The following is a 17,703-nucleotide window of genomic DNA, read 5'->3' as shown; positions in this document are numbered from 1 at the left end:
AAATTTTTCTAGAAAACTTGAGCCAGGGTTGAGCAGGAAACCCTACGCATGGGCCATTTTCTTCTTCATCGTGACTTCTTTTGGATTGATTCTTGATTTCTGGATACTCTATGGATGTAGGGGAAGAACTTTTGTGTTGAACAGTTTCAGAGAAAACATCTACAAGATCACCAAACCGAAGATCAAAATAACTGGTTCATCAACGCTGCAGCCTCTGCGACAAAATTTTCTGGGTTTCATTTCAGAAATCAGCAAGCAGTTTTTGGGAGTATCTCACGTTTATTCGACTGTGTAAGCACTCTCAAGTAATCATGACTCCTCTTGACGAAGATCTAAATCATTGGACATGAACTCTTGCACTCTTGTTGTTGGTTCCATTTTCTGGCTTCATGACCTTGCCATGTTTGTTTCCCAATGATTTCTGGTTCGATAATGGCCATTTAGAGGTCTGATGAAATCTCATTAAAACCAAGAAGAGGCCAAGATTAAAATGTTCATTTTTTTAAAGCCATGAACTGGGATGTTTCTTACTTTCTTGCAACCCAACAGTTAAACACATTGCATGAGCTTGTTCTAAATCTTTGTGTGTGGATGACGACGTTTGGCTTTGATAATGGGCTGCGTGATTTGGTTGTTTTGATATGAAAGTTGGATGACTGATTGGAGCATTGGTTATGTTTGAAGAAATGTGAAAGAAAAGTTGAAGATGATGGGTTCGATGGCTTGCATAAGTCTTTAGCAAAATTGCAGTTTGGCCTCCTGATTTTTACTTAATTGTACTATGGCCCAAAAATCTGAAAAATTGAACCAATTTTACCATTTTCAAGTTTTAATCCCTTTTTTTTTTATATTTTAAGAAGTTTTTGGTCAGAATATTTCTCGGTTTTAAGGCATAAATAAAGCTTAATGATTTTTGTTGATTTAATATTTGGGTTGGGTTTTGTAAGAAGGAGAGTTTTAGGTTTAATGTTATTTTGGTTCGGTTTTGGGAATGGGTTTTGATTTTTTTTTTTGGGTTAGGAGGCCAAAGCCTATACATTTTTTGGTTAGGCTTGAGTGATTAAAAGATGGGCTGGACTGCTTGCTTCTCTTCGACTTTCGACTGGGTTTAGGAATTTCTTGCCCAAAGAAATAAAAATGATGGTCCATGGCCTGTTTTCTTAAGAAGATCTAAAACGTAAATTGCATTACAGCCCCTATACTTTTAATTTATTTTATTATGATCCTAAGAACTTTAGATTTATTTTAATTAGGTCCCAAATTTAATTGCATTTTGATCCCTAAACTTTATTTTTATTTTATTTTGACCCCTAATCTTTATAATAATTATAATTTGACCCTAAAAACTTTTAAAATTTTTGTAATTAGGTCACTGACAGTTTTGATTTCTTAAATACAAATTGTCTATCTTCTTTAATTGTTAATTATACTTCATTTAAGTGCTTTATTGGTAGATTTCATGATTATTTCCATTTCTTTATAATTAAATTAGTGCCTTGATCATTTTGTTGATTTTGGAGCATAAACAGAGCAAATTTTACCCCATTCAACCACAACTTCAAGATGGGGATTGGCATTGTGGGCAAGCTGAATGGAACAAGAATCACAGCTGACTGGGCGCTAGTGGACAGAACCTCGCTACTGGACATCCAGGATGAAGTTGCAGCAGTGAGACTGGCACTCATCAAAGTAAGGCAGCTTGGTTGGCACAGGATTAAAGTCATAAACGTCAATAAACATCTTATTGCCATGCTGAAAAGTGGGAAAGGAGACAATCCGAACATAGTCACATTAGTGGAAGATATACTTGCTCTAACTAATCTGTTTCAAATGTGCTTTTTTGAAGTAGGAAAAAATAGTAATATGTCTCTATGTAAAAGCATTAGTCGTTATGCTCTAAGCATAGTTATGGATGAAGAGAGAATTTTTGTCTCTTCTTAGTGTCATCGTACGCTTTGTATAGGTGGTTGAGCCGTTGCTCATATATTGTAAAGTTTGGTTTGCTATAAAATTCATCTATCGTTTCCGAAAAAAAAACCACAACTTCAAGGGAGGTAACCGCTTTTATCATTTTAAATTCTTTTATATGCTCCAATGTGTTTTTATGTGTAATTGCATGTTTGGAATGTTTTTTCCTTTAATTACCGATTTTATTTATTTTAAGTTTCATTTATTCTATTTAATTTTGATGATTATTTGAGAGGCATTTAAGTGCCAAGTTATAATAGATAGATGCTCAAGACAATGCATTTAGTTAGGCTATGTAATAGATAGGTTTTAATTTTTGCTAAAAATGTATTTAGTTAGATAAATGTAATAGTTAGATTATTATTTTTTAAATTCCCCCCTTAGATTGTAATTAGGGCCCCAAATGTAATAGTTAGGTTTTTATTTGCATTTATTTGCTTGTGTGCTCGCATGCTTTAATTATGTTTTATATGATTTATTTAGTTATAATAAATGCATGATGTCATTACACTAGTCCAACACTAGTTGTGGCCTTTTTCCCTGATTTTTCACTAGTCCAACGTTAGTGAAGACTTGTAGAAATGAGTTAGTTCAATGTTAGACCCCTCTAGGCCATTTTCATGCTAGAATTCATACTTTGCTTGACATTTATTGCATTTCATGCATACTTTTCACTTTTAGGATCCTTTTCCTCATTTGGCATGATATTTCCTTTATATTATCTCCCTCCTCTCTATGTGCGCGAAACATGACATTTAGATTTGCATATCATTTAGGAAAATTAGAAGTAGGTTAGTTCATTTGCTTGATTAGATTAGGAGAGTCACCCTTCAAATATGGGAAATGAACAAGTGTGGTTTTTTAGTTTTAGCACGCTCTCTTCCTTTCTATAAAAAGGAAAATTAAAGTCACGAATCTGAATCCCCTATATCCATTATGTTGTATTCCTCTCTTTTAGGTCACGTATATTTATATATTATAATTTTTCTTTTCTTTGAATCTCATTTTTGCATATTCGTGACCTCTTCTAAGAATCATTTTTTAGCATCACAATTAATGTGATTTGCACCAATTAAATTTTGAAGAGATATTTCGACCCTCTCGATATCCATTAGGTCTAGATTTGTATCCATATAGAAACATCTACATGTGATATATTTTATAGATTAAATTAAGAAAAATTTCAACTAAATCATGCAACTAGCCTTGACTAGGATGAAAGAATGCCTTAGATCAAATCTTTGCCTTCATTTTCTTCGACCGTGACTCTTGAACTTTTTTCTCTTGTTTTTCGAAGAACTGGAGTCATCTAAAAAGGGTTTTGTTTATTTTTTATTAAAAAACATATTTTTTGGTGACTTGATACACCTTAATTCAATACCAAGTGGTGACTCCTATTTTTCATAAAAATCCTTTTTAGACTATTATTTTGGGCCAAAGCCGTCGCACTTCTTAAGTCCCATTTTAGACCTTTTTTCTTTTGTTTATTCTCTAAAATAAAGAACTCATTTTTCAAATCAAAAAATTCATTTTTCTAACAACTAAATACTCATAATTTATTTTATTTCAAAAATAGGGTGCGACAGTACTTTTATGTCCTTTACAAATTCACATTGATCAAATTCGGTCTCTATCTAAGTTTTCGACTAGTTTTTTTGTCAAAATCCACTATGTGCCTTGCACGTGATAATTTTTGAAGGGTAGAATTGTCAAATCAAAATTTACATAATTCAATCCATAGTTCCTCATATTTCATAAAATGAATTTTTTTTATCCCTCACATTTCACAAAATGAGTTGTTTCGTCCCTTATATTTCACCAAATGAATTTTTTATCCCTCATATTTTACAAAATAAATTTTTTTCATCCCTCATTGATCATGTGTATGAATAATTTTTTTAAACTCATGTATATATCTATTTGATTTCACCTGAACAATACGAATAGCATGTAATATATCTCTATTTAATTTCAGATGAAATTAAAATAGATATATATAGGGGTTTAAAAAATTATTAGTTTTTCACTCATGTTCATTTCTTTTTTACTCGAAAATTGAAAACAAAGAAGAGATTTAATTCTAAACATTATCAAGTGTTTATATCCAATTAAATTTGGACAGAAAAAATAAACAAAGGAAAAGTATGACAAAAAGAAATAAGTGATTGACACTTTCAAATTTTAAAATAATCACAATGCAATAAATTCAACTGTTGGTCTTAAAAGTGGTGAGTGAAAATTTCAAATTTAAACTATAATTTGTTAGCATGACTATAGAATTCGAATTAGGACCGATTAATTAGATGGTTTTATCTAATTACTCATTAAATGAATTATTACCAAAATAGAAAAGGCTACAAATATTGAATAGATTCACATGGTGAAATCAAATATATATACATGGGTTTAAAATAGAATTGTTAGATTTAAACCATGTATATATCTATTGAATAGCATGTGTACAACTACAACTAGTCTGTTTAAGTGAAATCAAATAGAGATATAGTACATGTTATTCGTACTGTTTAGGTAAAATCAAATAAATATATACATGGATTTTAAAAAAATTTATCCATACACATCGTCAATGAGGAATGAAAAAATTCATTTTGTGAAATGTGAGAGATGAAAAAAATTATTTTGTCAAATGCGGGAGACAAAACAATTCATTTTGTAAAACGTAGAGGACTATAGATGAATTATGCAAATTTTGATTTGAAAATTTTACCCCTAAAAATGATCACACACAAGGCACGGGATGAATTTCGACCAAAAACTAGTCAAAAACCTAAGCAGAGACCAAATTTGACCAATGTGAATTTGTAAGAAACATAAAATTACACGTTCAAAAGTGAGGGACAAAAAAAAAATATTTTACAAAATATGAAAGACATTCTGAATGATTTTCCCTTTAGTATTGTGTATCTTAAAAGGCCATAACTTCGTTGTTACAATCCGTGTAAAATGTATGTTAGAAAAGTAATTTTTTTTTTGTAGAAATTCTTTCATTAGATTGTACTTGGTATGTTGGATAAATATGGAGTTCCTTGTTGAATATATCGGTACACTGATTATTTACATAAAGTTTCTAATGGGAAAACCTCCTGATGAGCTGAAATAATCGAGAATTAGATACACCTTTTTGCCACGGGAGGAACACTATTTACATTCGATAAGTTTCATTGTAAGAAAGGAGTTTTGCAATTATGTGCACTGTTCAAATGTGTCAACTGAACTGCATACCATCTGTGCTTAAATATCTTTAATTCTTACCAAAAGTAAAAGCTAGTAGTATAAATTCGTCCTTTAATTTGAAACGTTAATTTTGTTATCTTATCATAAATGAGACTAATCTTTCTTTTCTTAACTGAAGAATAAATGAAACCTCCAGTCCTTTGTCTGCCAATTTCCAATTTGTAACGTGAAAAGCAGCGATGCATGACATTTTCAATGTCATTAAAACATTTCCTCCAACCTTTCAAACCTTGTATAAATAGTCCTAATTAAGCATGTGCTTAACAACCCCAGAAAATAAATCTCATCTCAGTGACAAAAGAGAGAAGTTAAGCCCCTCAAAAAATGGCCTCTTTGTTCAACACTTCCTCCATGCTGATTTTCTTCTTCCTGTTCTTGGTCTCTGTTGTTCCATCTTCAACAGCCAATAAGCCTAAGGGACTTGATATCCAGCATACAATTTGCTCCAAAACATCAAACCCTCATGAATGTTTGAACCTCGAACATGTCAAAACTTCCAAAACTTTGAAGGCCATAACTAAAGCCTCAATTGATGTGGCACTACAGGAGGCTAATGATGTCCATACCAAGATCAATGCAGTTTCCAAGAAAGAAAAAGATAAACTTTTGAACAATTTATATTGGCATTGCTCCAAAAACTATAACGATGCCATTCGTGATCTTACAATTGCCAAGAGGAGTTTCAATTCTCACAAATTCGACAACATTCCAATTGAGACACTTGATGCTGAGCAAGAAGTTCAAGCTTGTAAGACAGTCTTCCTTGCAGCAAAGCGTGATCCTGCAAATTTAAAGAAAGGGAATGAGGAATTTTATCTGCTTGCTCAGATTGCTAGGCATAGTTCTGAAGAGCTTGTCAAGAAAATAAGTGGGCTCTGAAGTTTGATCAATTGAATAGGTTTTTATTTCAAAAAGATAATGAGGGTCAAGGGTCTTTGACTCTTTATTTCTTCGGAAAAAGTTGATTTTCAACAATTCTATTCTCCCTTCCTCCTTCCTTCTTTGTTTTTTTGGGAAAAATGGGCTATTACTTCGAGATTGTTAATTTTGTCACTTATGAAAAGGGCTCTCTTTTTTCATACATATTGGTTAAAAAAATTTCGGACAAAATGATTTTTAGGTAGCCCTTGGAAAGATAAGCTAATTTAATACAAATTCGTCCCAATAAAAACAATCTTGTCCAATGAAATCATTGTGGTTGATGCCAAAATTTTCAGCATCATCAATTACAATTACCATAGAATGCCATAACACTATTCCTAGATCATTTTTTACCATGCCTCTTCACAGCAAGATGGCACAATGAAGATAGTTGTAAATATGAACTACGCATTATAGAATTTACCCATGTTTCTCGAGTTATTCCTTGTCTAGTAAAAGAAATGACATTAAAGGAGAGAGACATTACACTTTTTTAGTGGTTTTTTTTTTTTGGGGGATTTGATTACATATAACCTACAATTAATTGTGGGATCAATACAAGAGATTACAAGAGATCATAACTAATTTTAAACTATAACAAACCCCCCATATTTGGTGGTATAAATGGCAATATGAAATTAGAAGCGACTCACACTTTGGTGAGACTTGAACCCAAAATCTCTAGATCCTAAGTTCTCAAACTGGACTAGTAAATCAAGGCCTCATAGGTTTTTTCAAGGGTAATTTTATCTACTCTAGAATTTTCAATTCAAGTAATAACTTTTCAATGAGTAAACTAAGTCAGCAAAACATAATTACTTCACCAAATTGATTTTCAACTAAGATTCACCTTTTGGTTCAGGGAGCTGCTGTGACAAACAAGTTTTAACACACAACTGCAGGTTGATACATAAAGAAATAAAACGTATGGCATTTTGAGCCCACCTGTGAGATTAGGTCCCGGAAACTTTGTGTATGATTTTAATTTGTACTAAAACTGTCTTCATTTGGATCTCTACTAACAATTTTCCTAAGTAACCTGTTGTACTAAAACTGTCTTCATTTGGATCCCTTTGGTTTTTTTCTTTTTCTTTTTAAATCATAGAATTTTTCTTTAATTTCATTTAGTCGATCAGGACTACAAATGAATTGAACATGCTCACGAGCACAGTCAATACTAGATTTGAAGTTGGGCAACTCAAGTCGAGTTCAATCGGTTGAATGAATTTACACGTCTAGTCCAAAGATATTTAACTTTAAAACTCATCGAATCTAGTGATATTCATTAATTTATTTTATCCTTGCTAATCAATAGTCATTGGAATGAAATATCTGTGTATTTATTTTAAATAATATCATGAATACTTTTATTTTAATTTGAATCCCATCAAAACGTAGAGAATACGCTGAAATTTGAGTTCATGCTCAATCGAGTAACAATGAAATTAAGTCGAGCTTGACTCTACTCAACCATTTGCTTTCCCTAACCCTTAACACCTTAATACTAGTTCCTACTAATATACCCGACAACTCTTAATCCTAAACCCTTGGGGCCTGGGATTTCTTCAATTTATAATATTCTTACTTTATCATCAAATCCAACCTTCCTCGAAATGTGTATCTATTTATTTCAAAGAAAGAATATTATAATTATTTTTGTTTTAATTCACTCTTGATTCGGTAGTGAAATGTGTATCTATTCATTTCAAAAAAGAATATTCAACTAATAATCAAGTATTGACCATATAGAAAACAATAAACATAAAATATAGTTTTCTCAGTGACAGGTGCCGAACCTGTGCAATAATAATTACTTACTCAAGAAAATTACAAATTTTGTATACAGCGGTGAGTAGGGTCGAATCCACAGGGACTGGGGATAATTTGTTTCTTTCAGAGTCCGAAGTATGGGGGATTTTTGGAGAATATAAAATAATTAATTAACTAACTAATGAAACTATTAATAGAATTAAACAAGAATTAATCAATAGCCAATACGACTCTAGCCAAAGGTGCAACTTTTCAGACACGGTCCATTCAACTGATCATCGATGCAAATATAATTCAATTACTCATTACTAGATTGGTTATAGCCATCAACAAGCTCTGATAACTAACTTTTCCTTACTTTATCGATAGTCAAGGTACGACCGTTGACTATTTCTCTAACCAAGAAACAACCCTAGGTACGACCGTAGGATTTAATTCCTCGATTGCATTAATAATTAGAAAAATCCAATCCTAACCAACAAACACGCTACGAGGGTTTGTTTAAATTAGATCATACGTTTCCCTAACATGAAACCAATCATGCTAGTCGCCACTGGTATTAATCAATTGAACAATTACGGATTCAATCAATTAATTTGGCATTGGATCATTAGGTTAATTCGAATATCGGACCCTTGACATTCAAATAACATAACAAGCTTAAGCAATTAAATCAAGAAACGTACAAATATCAATGAATAAAAGAAATAAATAAAATTAATTCGATCTCACAGATATTTGAAATCGAGTTCTCAAATTGACCTTCGACTAGGAAAGCTTAGTTCATCCCCATGGAAGAAGCCATGCGCAAAATATTGGAGTTTATTGCCGTGGCCACTTTCCCCAAAGAGTGTGATGAAGTATCGGAATTAAGAAGAAAAAAAAAAGAACGTCTGTTTGTTCCTTGCAACCCAGGAGAAAAAGAAGTCCTCCTCCTATTGTTTCGGACTTCCCGTTTTTTTATTCCTATCGAAAAACTACTTTCCTAAGCCAAAGAAAACTCCTCCTAATCAGATAGACTAATCTCCTAATCCCACGTGAATCTGGCTTTTTTGCCAATTCACCGAAGATAGCTATCCCCACAAAAACATAAGAAAGCTCAAAAACTAATCTCCTTATCCCACGTGAATCTGGTTTTTTGCCAATTCCCCCAAGGTAGCCGCCGAAAAGAAAGAAAGCGTTAGAGACTCTACTTTCTCTAGGAATAGACCCCCGCAGCCCATGAGAAGATAGCCGCACTCTTTGATTTCCTAATTCCCCACTTTCTCTACCAATCCCGCGGGATCCGTCTTTTAGGCATCTTTCTACAGTTTCTGGCATGAACACGCTCTGAAATGAAAAGCCCTCTGAAAATTTACCCTGAGATACCACTTTTAACACCAACCGTCTGCAATATACACAAATATCAAATATGAGCAAAATCTCAATATTTAGCACAGTAAGTAGCCAAAATTATGACCAAATAATAGCGTAAAAGGTGCCTAATAATTGCTCCATCACTCAGCACCATTCATTTGTTATCAAATTTCAAACCTATGTTGAAGGCTTTCCGATTGCCGAAGCGGTAGACATCCATCAATACCCTGGACAAACATAAATTGTCAGAGAAATAACTCCATTCAGTGCTACGAGTTTGAATGCTACCTCAAGCACAAAATGTCAACCTGTATCAAACACCTATATCGTGTGAAATAATAAGAGAAAAAACAGTTTACATGGTCTCATATCTTGCGTTCTCATCCCTTCACAAACTGTGAACAAAATTAGTCCTGGAAATCTTTTTATACTTGCATCTTCTCCATAGCATAGTTCGCAGAAAGTGATTAAGCAATTACAATTGTAACCACAAAATGACGTACACCAACGGCATAGTCGAAGCATTCTTTGATTTATCTGGTGGATGGCGATAGAAGGAAAGAGTTCCACCAAGAAAAAACTAGAACAGGTGTGTCCACAGGGTGACTGGATATTCCTATCAAATGGATACAAGTTTTAGCTTTAAAGCTACAAGAAATATGCCCTGAGCCAGTCTTATACTTTCCTGATCACTGATCAGAATACTAATGCCCTCCAGAACAATTTTAATTCTGTAAGATATCCCACATAACTCTGTTAAGTTTCGAAACAATATACAAGCAATTCTGTGATAAAGAAAATGGTGGCTCAGGTAATGCTCGTATTCTTTGCTAGCTATTCAAATTTTGCCTGCGCCTGGTAGTCCAATTTGTCTTTAACATGGGCACATGCTTTTTGATTTACCGTCCACATGAGGAAACATAAAACTCACACATTAAAGTTTTATGTCAATTTAGTGAAAAAGTTAGCTAATTTAGGCCTCATTTCCCGATGATGTCAATTTAATAGAATCTTTATCCAACAACTTTTATTAGATTTTTTTTTTCTTAGAGGCAACTACTTTTATTAGATTATGAACAAAGCTGCACGAAATGAAAACCATGCAAAAGCCAAGCTGGAGAAAACAGAAGTTGACATTGACAGAAATCTTGAACTAAATAACAACACAACCCCGAATGCAAAACAACCACAGAATCAAAATTAATTGGGAAAAAACTCCACAGAATCACAAGCATGACAAATTTCATATCGACAACCAATTTCATTTAAGCCAGTCAATCTGACCCACATTTCGTTTAAAAACAATAAAAATTTTGACCAATTTATTCATGTTTTGTAATAATCAAGAACTTAAAATGAAAAAAGTAAGATACCCTTCAACTTCAAGAAGAACAGCAAGTTTCTGAGGTGGGTCCTGATCAATACTGCTAGTAGATGAGCTTGAGGCATTATTTGCAACCTTTTGGCGTGAAAAAGGCTTGAATTTGCGGAAGTATGAGAAAATAAAGGAAGATTATGGAGATGGGTCCCCGGAAATCTACGGTAGCAGTATAATCTAGGACTAGCAGTACTACTACTTCTGCTGTTGCAGCAGTTGCTGAAGCCGAGGATGGGCTGCAGAATCGAATATGAGGAGGATTCCATAGCAGGGGGACTTGGACCAAATTCAGCAAATGGTGGATTTTCTGGTGAAAATGATGGTAACAGGAGTTTCTTGATATTCTACAGAACAAACAAGTATGCAAATCCCTTACTTTTTACATTTTCCTCAATTGCCTTTTAATTTTTTCCCCTTGTTATTTATTTAAAATTTTGAATGTTGTAATTTACTTGGAATTATGGAAAAAGCTATTTCTGATAAGTTAGTAAATTGTGGAGTTGCAGTATGAGATTGTTATTGTTTTGGTTAAAATAAACAATTTAGAATTTTTGTACTGCATTTCTCACACACACGATAATCAAGATAAATTGATTTATTCACTTGAATTATCTTCAATTGGAAGGATACTTCAACGAATGATACCTTCTTTAATCACTTTTTTAACTACCCTCATTCGGAAAGATTGTAATGATATTTATCGCGTAAATTACCAAATTGTAATTCAATGAATGGTAAAGAGAGTCTAAAATTGCCCGTTGGGATTGCTATTTTTAGTAGTTTTTGTATAATAATATACTGTAACGATTGAAAAATGTGTTTAAAACATGAAAATTTTTCGATAGCAATCCATATATGTTATATCTGTTGAATTTAAATTTTAAATCTAAATTTTACATGTATGGTATTCATCTAATCACGATAGATAGTGTATACATTAATCATACATATAATATTTACTCAATATCTATTAATCACTAGTGGTACATTAGAACCTATTCTATGTTCAGTATTGTGTATCTTAAAAAGCCAAAACTTCGTTGTTACAATCCGTGTAAAATGTATTTTAGAAAAGTAATTTTTTTTTTTGTAGAAATTCTTTCATCAGATTTTACTTGGTATGTTGGATAAAGATGGAGCTCCTTGTTGAATATATTGGTACACTGGTTATTTGCATTAAGTTTCTATTGGGAAAACCTCCTGAAGAGTTGAAATAATCGAGAATAAGATACACCTTTTTGCCATGGGAGGAACACTATTTACTTTCGATAAGTTTAATTGTAAGAAAGGAGTTTTGCAATTATGTGCACTGTTCAAATGTGTCAACTGAACTGCATACCATCTGTGCTTAAATATCTTTAATTCTTACCAAAAGTAAAAGCTAGTAGTATAAATTCGTCCTTTAATTTGAAACGTTAATTTTGTTATTTTATCATAAATGAGACTAATCTTTCTTTTCTTAACTGAAGAGTAAATGAAACCTCCAGTCCTTTATCTGCCAATTTCCAATTTGTAACGTGAAAAGCAGTGATGCATGACATTTTCAATGTCATTAAAACATTTCCTCCAACCTTTCAAACCTTGTATAAATAGTCCTAATTAAGCATTTGCTTCACAATCCCAGAAAATAAATCTCATCTCAGTGGCAAAAGAGAGAAGTTAAGCCCCTCAAAAAATGGCCTCTTTGTTCAACACTTCCTCCATGCTGATTTTCTTCTTCCTGTTCTTGGTCTCTGTTGTTCCCTCTTCAATAGCCAATAAGCCTAAGGGACTTGATATCCAGCATACAATTTGCTCCAAAACGTCAAACCCTCATGAATGTTTGAACCTCAAACATGTCAAAACTTCCAAAACTTTAAAGGCCATAACTAAAGCCTCAATTGATGTGGCACTACAGGAGTCTAAAGATATCCATACTAAGATCAATGCAGTTTCCAAGAAAGAAAAAGATAAACTTTTGAACAATTTATATTGGCATTGCTCCAAGAACTATAACGATGCCATTCGTGATCTTACAATTGCCAAGAGGAGTTTCAATTCTCACAAATTCGACAACATTCCAATTGAGACACTTGATGCTGAGCAAGAAGTTCAAGCTTGTAAGACAGTCTTCCTTGCAGCAAAGCGTGATCCTGCAAATTTAAAGAAAGGGAATGAGGAATTTTATCTGCTTGCTCAGATTGCTAGGCAAAGTTCTGAAGAGCTTGTCAAGTAAATAAGTGGAGTTTGACCAATTGAATAGATTTTTACTTCAAAAGGATAATGAGGGTTGAGGGTGTTTGACTCTTTGTTTCCTTGGAAAAAATTGATTTTCAACAATTCTTTTCTTCCGTCCTCCTTCCTCCTTTTTTTTTTGGGAAAAATGGGTTATTACTTCGAGATTGTTAATTTCGTCACTTATGAAAATGGCTCTCTTTTTTCATATATATTGGTTAAAAAATGTTTCGGACAAAATGATTTTTAGGTAGCCCTTGGAAAGATAAGCTAATTTAATAAAAATTCGTCACAATAAAAACAATCTTGTCCAGTGAAATCAATGTGGTTGATGCCAAAATTTTCAGCATCATCAATTACTATTACCATAGAATGCCATAAAATTATTCCTAGATCATTTTTTACCATGCCTCTTCACAGCAAGATGGCACAATGAAGATAGTTGTAAATATGAACTACGCGTTATAGCATTTACCCATTTTTCTTGAGTTATTCCTTGCCTAGTAAAAGAAATGACATTAAAAGGAGAGAGACGTTACACTTTATCTGTGGTTTTTTTTTTGGGGATGTGATTACATATAACCTACAATTGTGGGATCAATACAAGAGATTGCAAGAGAACATAACTAATTTCAAACTATAACAACCCCCCCCCCCCCCCCCCCCCCCCCCCCCCCCCCCCCCCCCCCCCCCCCCAAACAAATATTTGGCGGTATAAATACTAATATGAAATCAGAAGAGACTCACACTTTGGTTAGACTTGAATCTAAAATCTCTAAATCCTAAGTTCTCAACTTTGACTAGTAAATCAAGGCCTCAAAGGTTTTTCAGGGTAATTTTATCTACTCTGGAATTTTCAATTCGAGTTATAACTTTTCAATGAGTAAATTAAGTCAGCAAAACATAATTACTTCACCAAATTGATTTTCAACTAAGATTCACCTTTTGGTTCAGGGAGCTGCCGTGACAAACAAGTTTTAACACACAACTGCAAAGTTGATACATAAAGAAATAAAACGTATGGCATTTTGAGCCCACCTGTGAGATTAGGTCCCGAAAACTTTGTATATTATTCTAATTGTACTAAAACTGTCTTCATTTGGAGCTTTACTTACAATTTTCCTAAGTTACCGTTGTAGGAATAAGCTTATCCTTTCATCCCTTTGGTTTTTTTCTTTTTTTAAATTATAGAATTTTTCTTTAATTTCATTTAGTTGATCAGGACTGCAAATAAATTGAACATACTCACGAGCATGTTGGACAATACTAGATTTAACGTTGGACAACTCAAGTCGAGTTCAACCGGTTGAATGAATTTACATGTCTGGTCCAAAGATATTCAACTGAAAAACTCGTCGAATCTAGTGATATTCATTATTTTATCCTTGCTAATCAATAGTCATTGGAATGAAATATCTGTGTATTTATTTTAAATAATACCATGAATACTTTTATTTTAATTTGAATCCCATCAAAACGTAGAGAATACGCTGAAATTTGAGTTCATGCTCAATCGAGTAACAATGAAATTAAGTCGAGCTTGACTCTACTCAACCATTTGCTTTCCCTAACCCTTAACACCTTAATACTAGTTCCTACTAATATACCCCACAACTCTTAATCCTAAACCCTTGGGGCCTGGGATTTCTTTAATTTATAATATTCTTACTTTGAGAAGCTTTTTAAGGTAGAAAACAGGATTCAAACCCTTTGGCTTAGCAGCAGGTTGAAGCTAAACTGAGCTATTCTATCTTATTTTTATATTGCTAGAGCATTTGTCTGCTTTAATTGATAATGTGAGATGACTTGATTTGTCTTGGTTCACTTTTGTTCACTTAAATAAAATAGAAGAAAAAATAAATAAAAATAGGAAATAATAGATGACAATTTTTAACTGTTGCTTAAGGTAGGTCATAAATATGCATTCACATAATTTAGCTCTTATGTTCGAATATGTTCACCTCAACCCAAAAAAAAGGGGAAGTTTCTTTTATAGAAAAAAGAAAAAGTAGAAAATGAAATGCTTGATTTGGCACTTACAAAAAAGGAAAGTGCTGAATTTTGTTCACTCTAAATGAAAAAGCAAAACATCATTTTAGATTGAAAAAAGAAAAATAATTTCAAACAAATAAAAAGGAAATTTGTTAATTTAAAAAAGATAAAAAATGAATAGGAAGTACTGAACTTTGTTCAAACCTATAGAAAGAGGAAAAATACCTTCCCAAATTAAAAAATGAACAAAAAAAACAACTTGACACCAAATAAAAAAAACATAAAATATCGCACAATTTGAAAGAGGAAAATCATAACTACATAAAATAAAAATAAAAATAAAAAAGAAGAATAAGTTCACACAAATTATAACATGTGAAATGCCACAGAAATTAAAAAAGGAAAAAAATATAAAAACACAAAAAAAAGCGAAAATAGAAAAGGAAGTACTCAATTTTGTTCATACCTATTGAAAGAGGGAAAATTGAGTACCAAACATTAAAAAAAAAAAGTAAATGAAAACAAAATACATTGACGCCAACTACAACATGTAAAATATCACACAAATTGAAAAATAAACAAAAATGAAGAATGAAGAATGAAAAAATAAACAAAAATAAAGTAATTCCACAGAAATTGAAAAAAATATAAAAACACAAAAAAAAAAAGCAAAAAGTACTCAAATTTTGTTCATACCTATTGAAAGAGGGAAAATTGAATACCAAATAGCGAAAAAAGTAAATGAAAACAAAATACATTGACACCTAACTACAAAACATAAAATATCACACAAATTGAAAAAATAAAAAAAAACATAAAAAATAAAAAAGAAAGAAGTAAACAAAATTAAAGTAATTCAACTACAAAACATAAAATATGACACAAATTGAAAAATAAAAAAACATAAAAAATAAAAATGAAAGAAGTAAATAAAATTAAAGTGATTCAACACGAATTAAAAAACTAATAATAGTATATGATAGTCAATATGGTATCAGAGCCAAGTTATGAGTTTTCTAATACATAACATGGCTTCTTACCATATTAGATCATCACAACAATTATTACCACGTTTTAATGGTCGTTGTGGGCTTCTTTTATAATTAGATAGTTCCTCTCTTGGGACCGATGTGGGTCAAGTGATTCAGTAGGTTGCTTCACTTGGAAATCATATTAACCCCGGTACATGAATAAATATCAGAGACTATACTAATTAAGAAAATCATTTACCAGATGAATGCAGAATTCCGGAAGAATTGAGTAAAGTAATTAATCACAATTTTAAAGAGAGCAATCGTAAGGATTAGAACCAAGTCGAAGAACTAACTCTTCTGCTGAAACCTCTATTCAAATATCGTTCTAAATTGAGCCAAAATTTTAGCTTTCAAATTCGACTTATTTAAGTTATCAAGCCTAGGCATGTCCATATTTTGGAAAAATAAAAAAATCAGCCAATCCAATTTAAATCGGATTTCTAATATCAGGAAAATAGATTTTTAAAAAAATCGAAATATAATGTTTGGTAAAATGGTTTAGGAACAAATATTAAAAATACATTAGCGAATTACCAATAACCGGCCAAATTATTGAAATTTTTGTAATATAATGTTACATATATATATATTACTAAATATAAGAGTAAATCTTTATCCTATTACTTAATACTACCTATTACTAAATACTACTTAGTAATTACTAATTAGCTAACTCAACTATAACTATACTTGGAAGTCAAACGTTGATGAAAGTTGACGTGTTGGAGTTTAACTTGACAATTAAATTTGAAATTCTTGTTTATTTCAATATTGTTTAAGAATTGAAATTATGACCTAGGACTTAGGCTTATGAACCTTTTTTTGGCATACCATGTGTGTTTGAGTTAAGTTAACTCAATTTTATTGAAAAACATATGGGATATTATTTTATTACAACAATTTTTTAGAGAAAATTAAAATATTTTAACTCACTATTGACATTTCAAATTTTGGTTATTATCGAGTTACCAATTTTCCAATCCAATTTACCAAACTAAAGTTTGGATGGTAATTGGATATTAGTTTCAAACAACCGATTCTTGAATTACCGAAATTTTTTTTTTATCGAATTTCCAATTACTGAAATTTGTTTTACAAATTTCTGATTACATAAATGAATCGAGATTGAAAGTTAAAAGTTTGACTCATTTATAGCTCTAGCTACTAATCAGTGAAAAATCACCAATAACCTTCTTTCTTTTAAAAAAAATAAAAACTACTCCCATTTGTAAGCTTGATTAATAATCCCGCGCTGGATATGAGGGGAGGGATCTTACCCTCATTCTTATTTTCTTTGCATTTATTTATATTTTGTTGCTCTAATGTGCTTATTTGCTATTTATTTGTTTCTTATGCTACTAACTTCTCTCTTCTTGGTAGACCATTTAAATATGCTATCAATCATGGAGCCTAAATAGAGGCAGGACTAAAAGATGGAACAGTGTTAAATCTGACAAAAATGAAGAAGTTATTTGAAGCTATCGAATTAGGTAACTCTCATAGAGGAAAGTTGAAGAAGTTCATAATGCTGATCTTAGTCGTAAAATGTCTACTTCTTTGTTTGGAACCTCTATGAACTCCCGATAAATAGGGCAAACTATAGACATCGAATTTTGAACCGTATCTGAAAATTGTGTTTGCTAAAAAACCTTTGTTGCACATTTTTCAGATAAAATTTCATACATTTATTTTTTTGTTTGAAATTAAGTCTAAGTTGTCTAATTTAATCCCTTTCTATTTTTTAATTTAGATTTCTTTTGACATTTTAGAGATGCACAAGTAGGCCTGTTTCATTTTTAAGTAGCTTTTGAGCGT

At 31.9% G+C, this 17,703-nt stretch overlaps 2 protein-coding genes across 2 annotated transcripts; both read left to right on the top strand.

Moving 5' to 3' along the window:
- Positions 1 to 5,547: 5,547 nt before the first annotated feature.
- Positions 5,548 to 6,102, top strand: LOC140014689 (pectinesterase inhibitor-like). Its single transcript, XM_072065782.1, has one exon. It carries the CDS (start codon positions 5,548 to 5,550, stop codon positions 6,100 to 6,102), a length of 555 nt encoding a protein of 184 aa, XP_071921883.1.
- Positions 6,103 to 12,323: 6,221 nt separating this feature from the next.
- On the top strand, positions 12,324 to 12,863 carry LOC140014688 (pectinesterase inhibitor-like). Its single transcript, XM_072065780.1, has one exon. It carries the CDS (start codon positions 12,324 to 12,326, stop codon positions 12,861 to 12,863), a length of 540 nt encoding a protein of 179 aa, XP_071921881.1.
- Positions 12,864 to 17,703: the final 4,840 nt, after the last annotated feature.

This window comes from Coffea arabica, chromosome 9e (genome assembly GCF_036785885.1).
Source record: "Coffea arabica cultivar ET-39 chromosome 9e, Coffea Arabica ET-39 HiFi, whole genome shotgun sequence".
NCBI classification, from domain to species: domain Eukaryota; kingdom Viridiplantae; phylum Streptophyta; class Magnoliopsida; order Gentianales; family Rubiaceae; genus Coffea; species Coffea arabica.
Note: the sequence above shows the minus strand (reverse complement) of the source record. Positions and strands in the feature narration are given on the sequence as shown.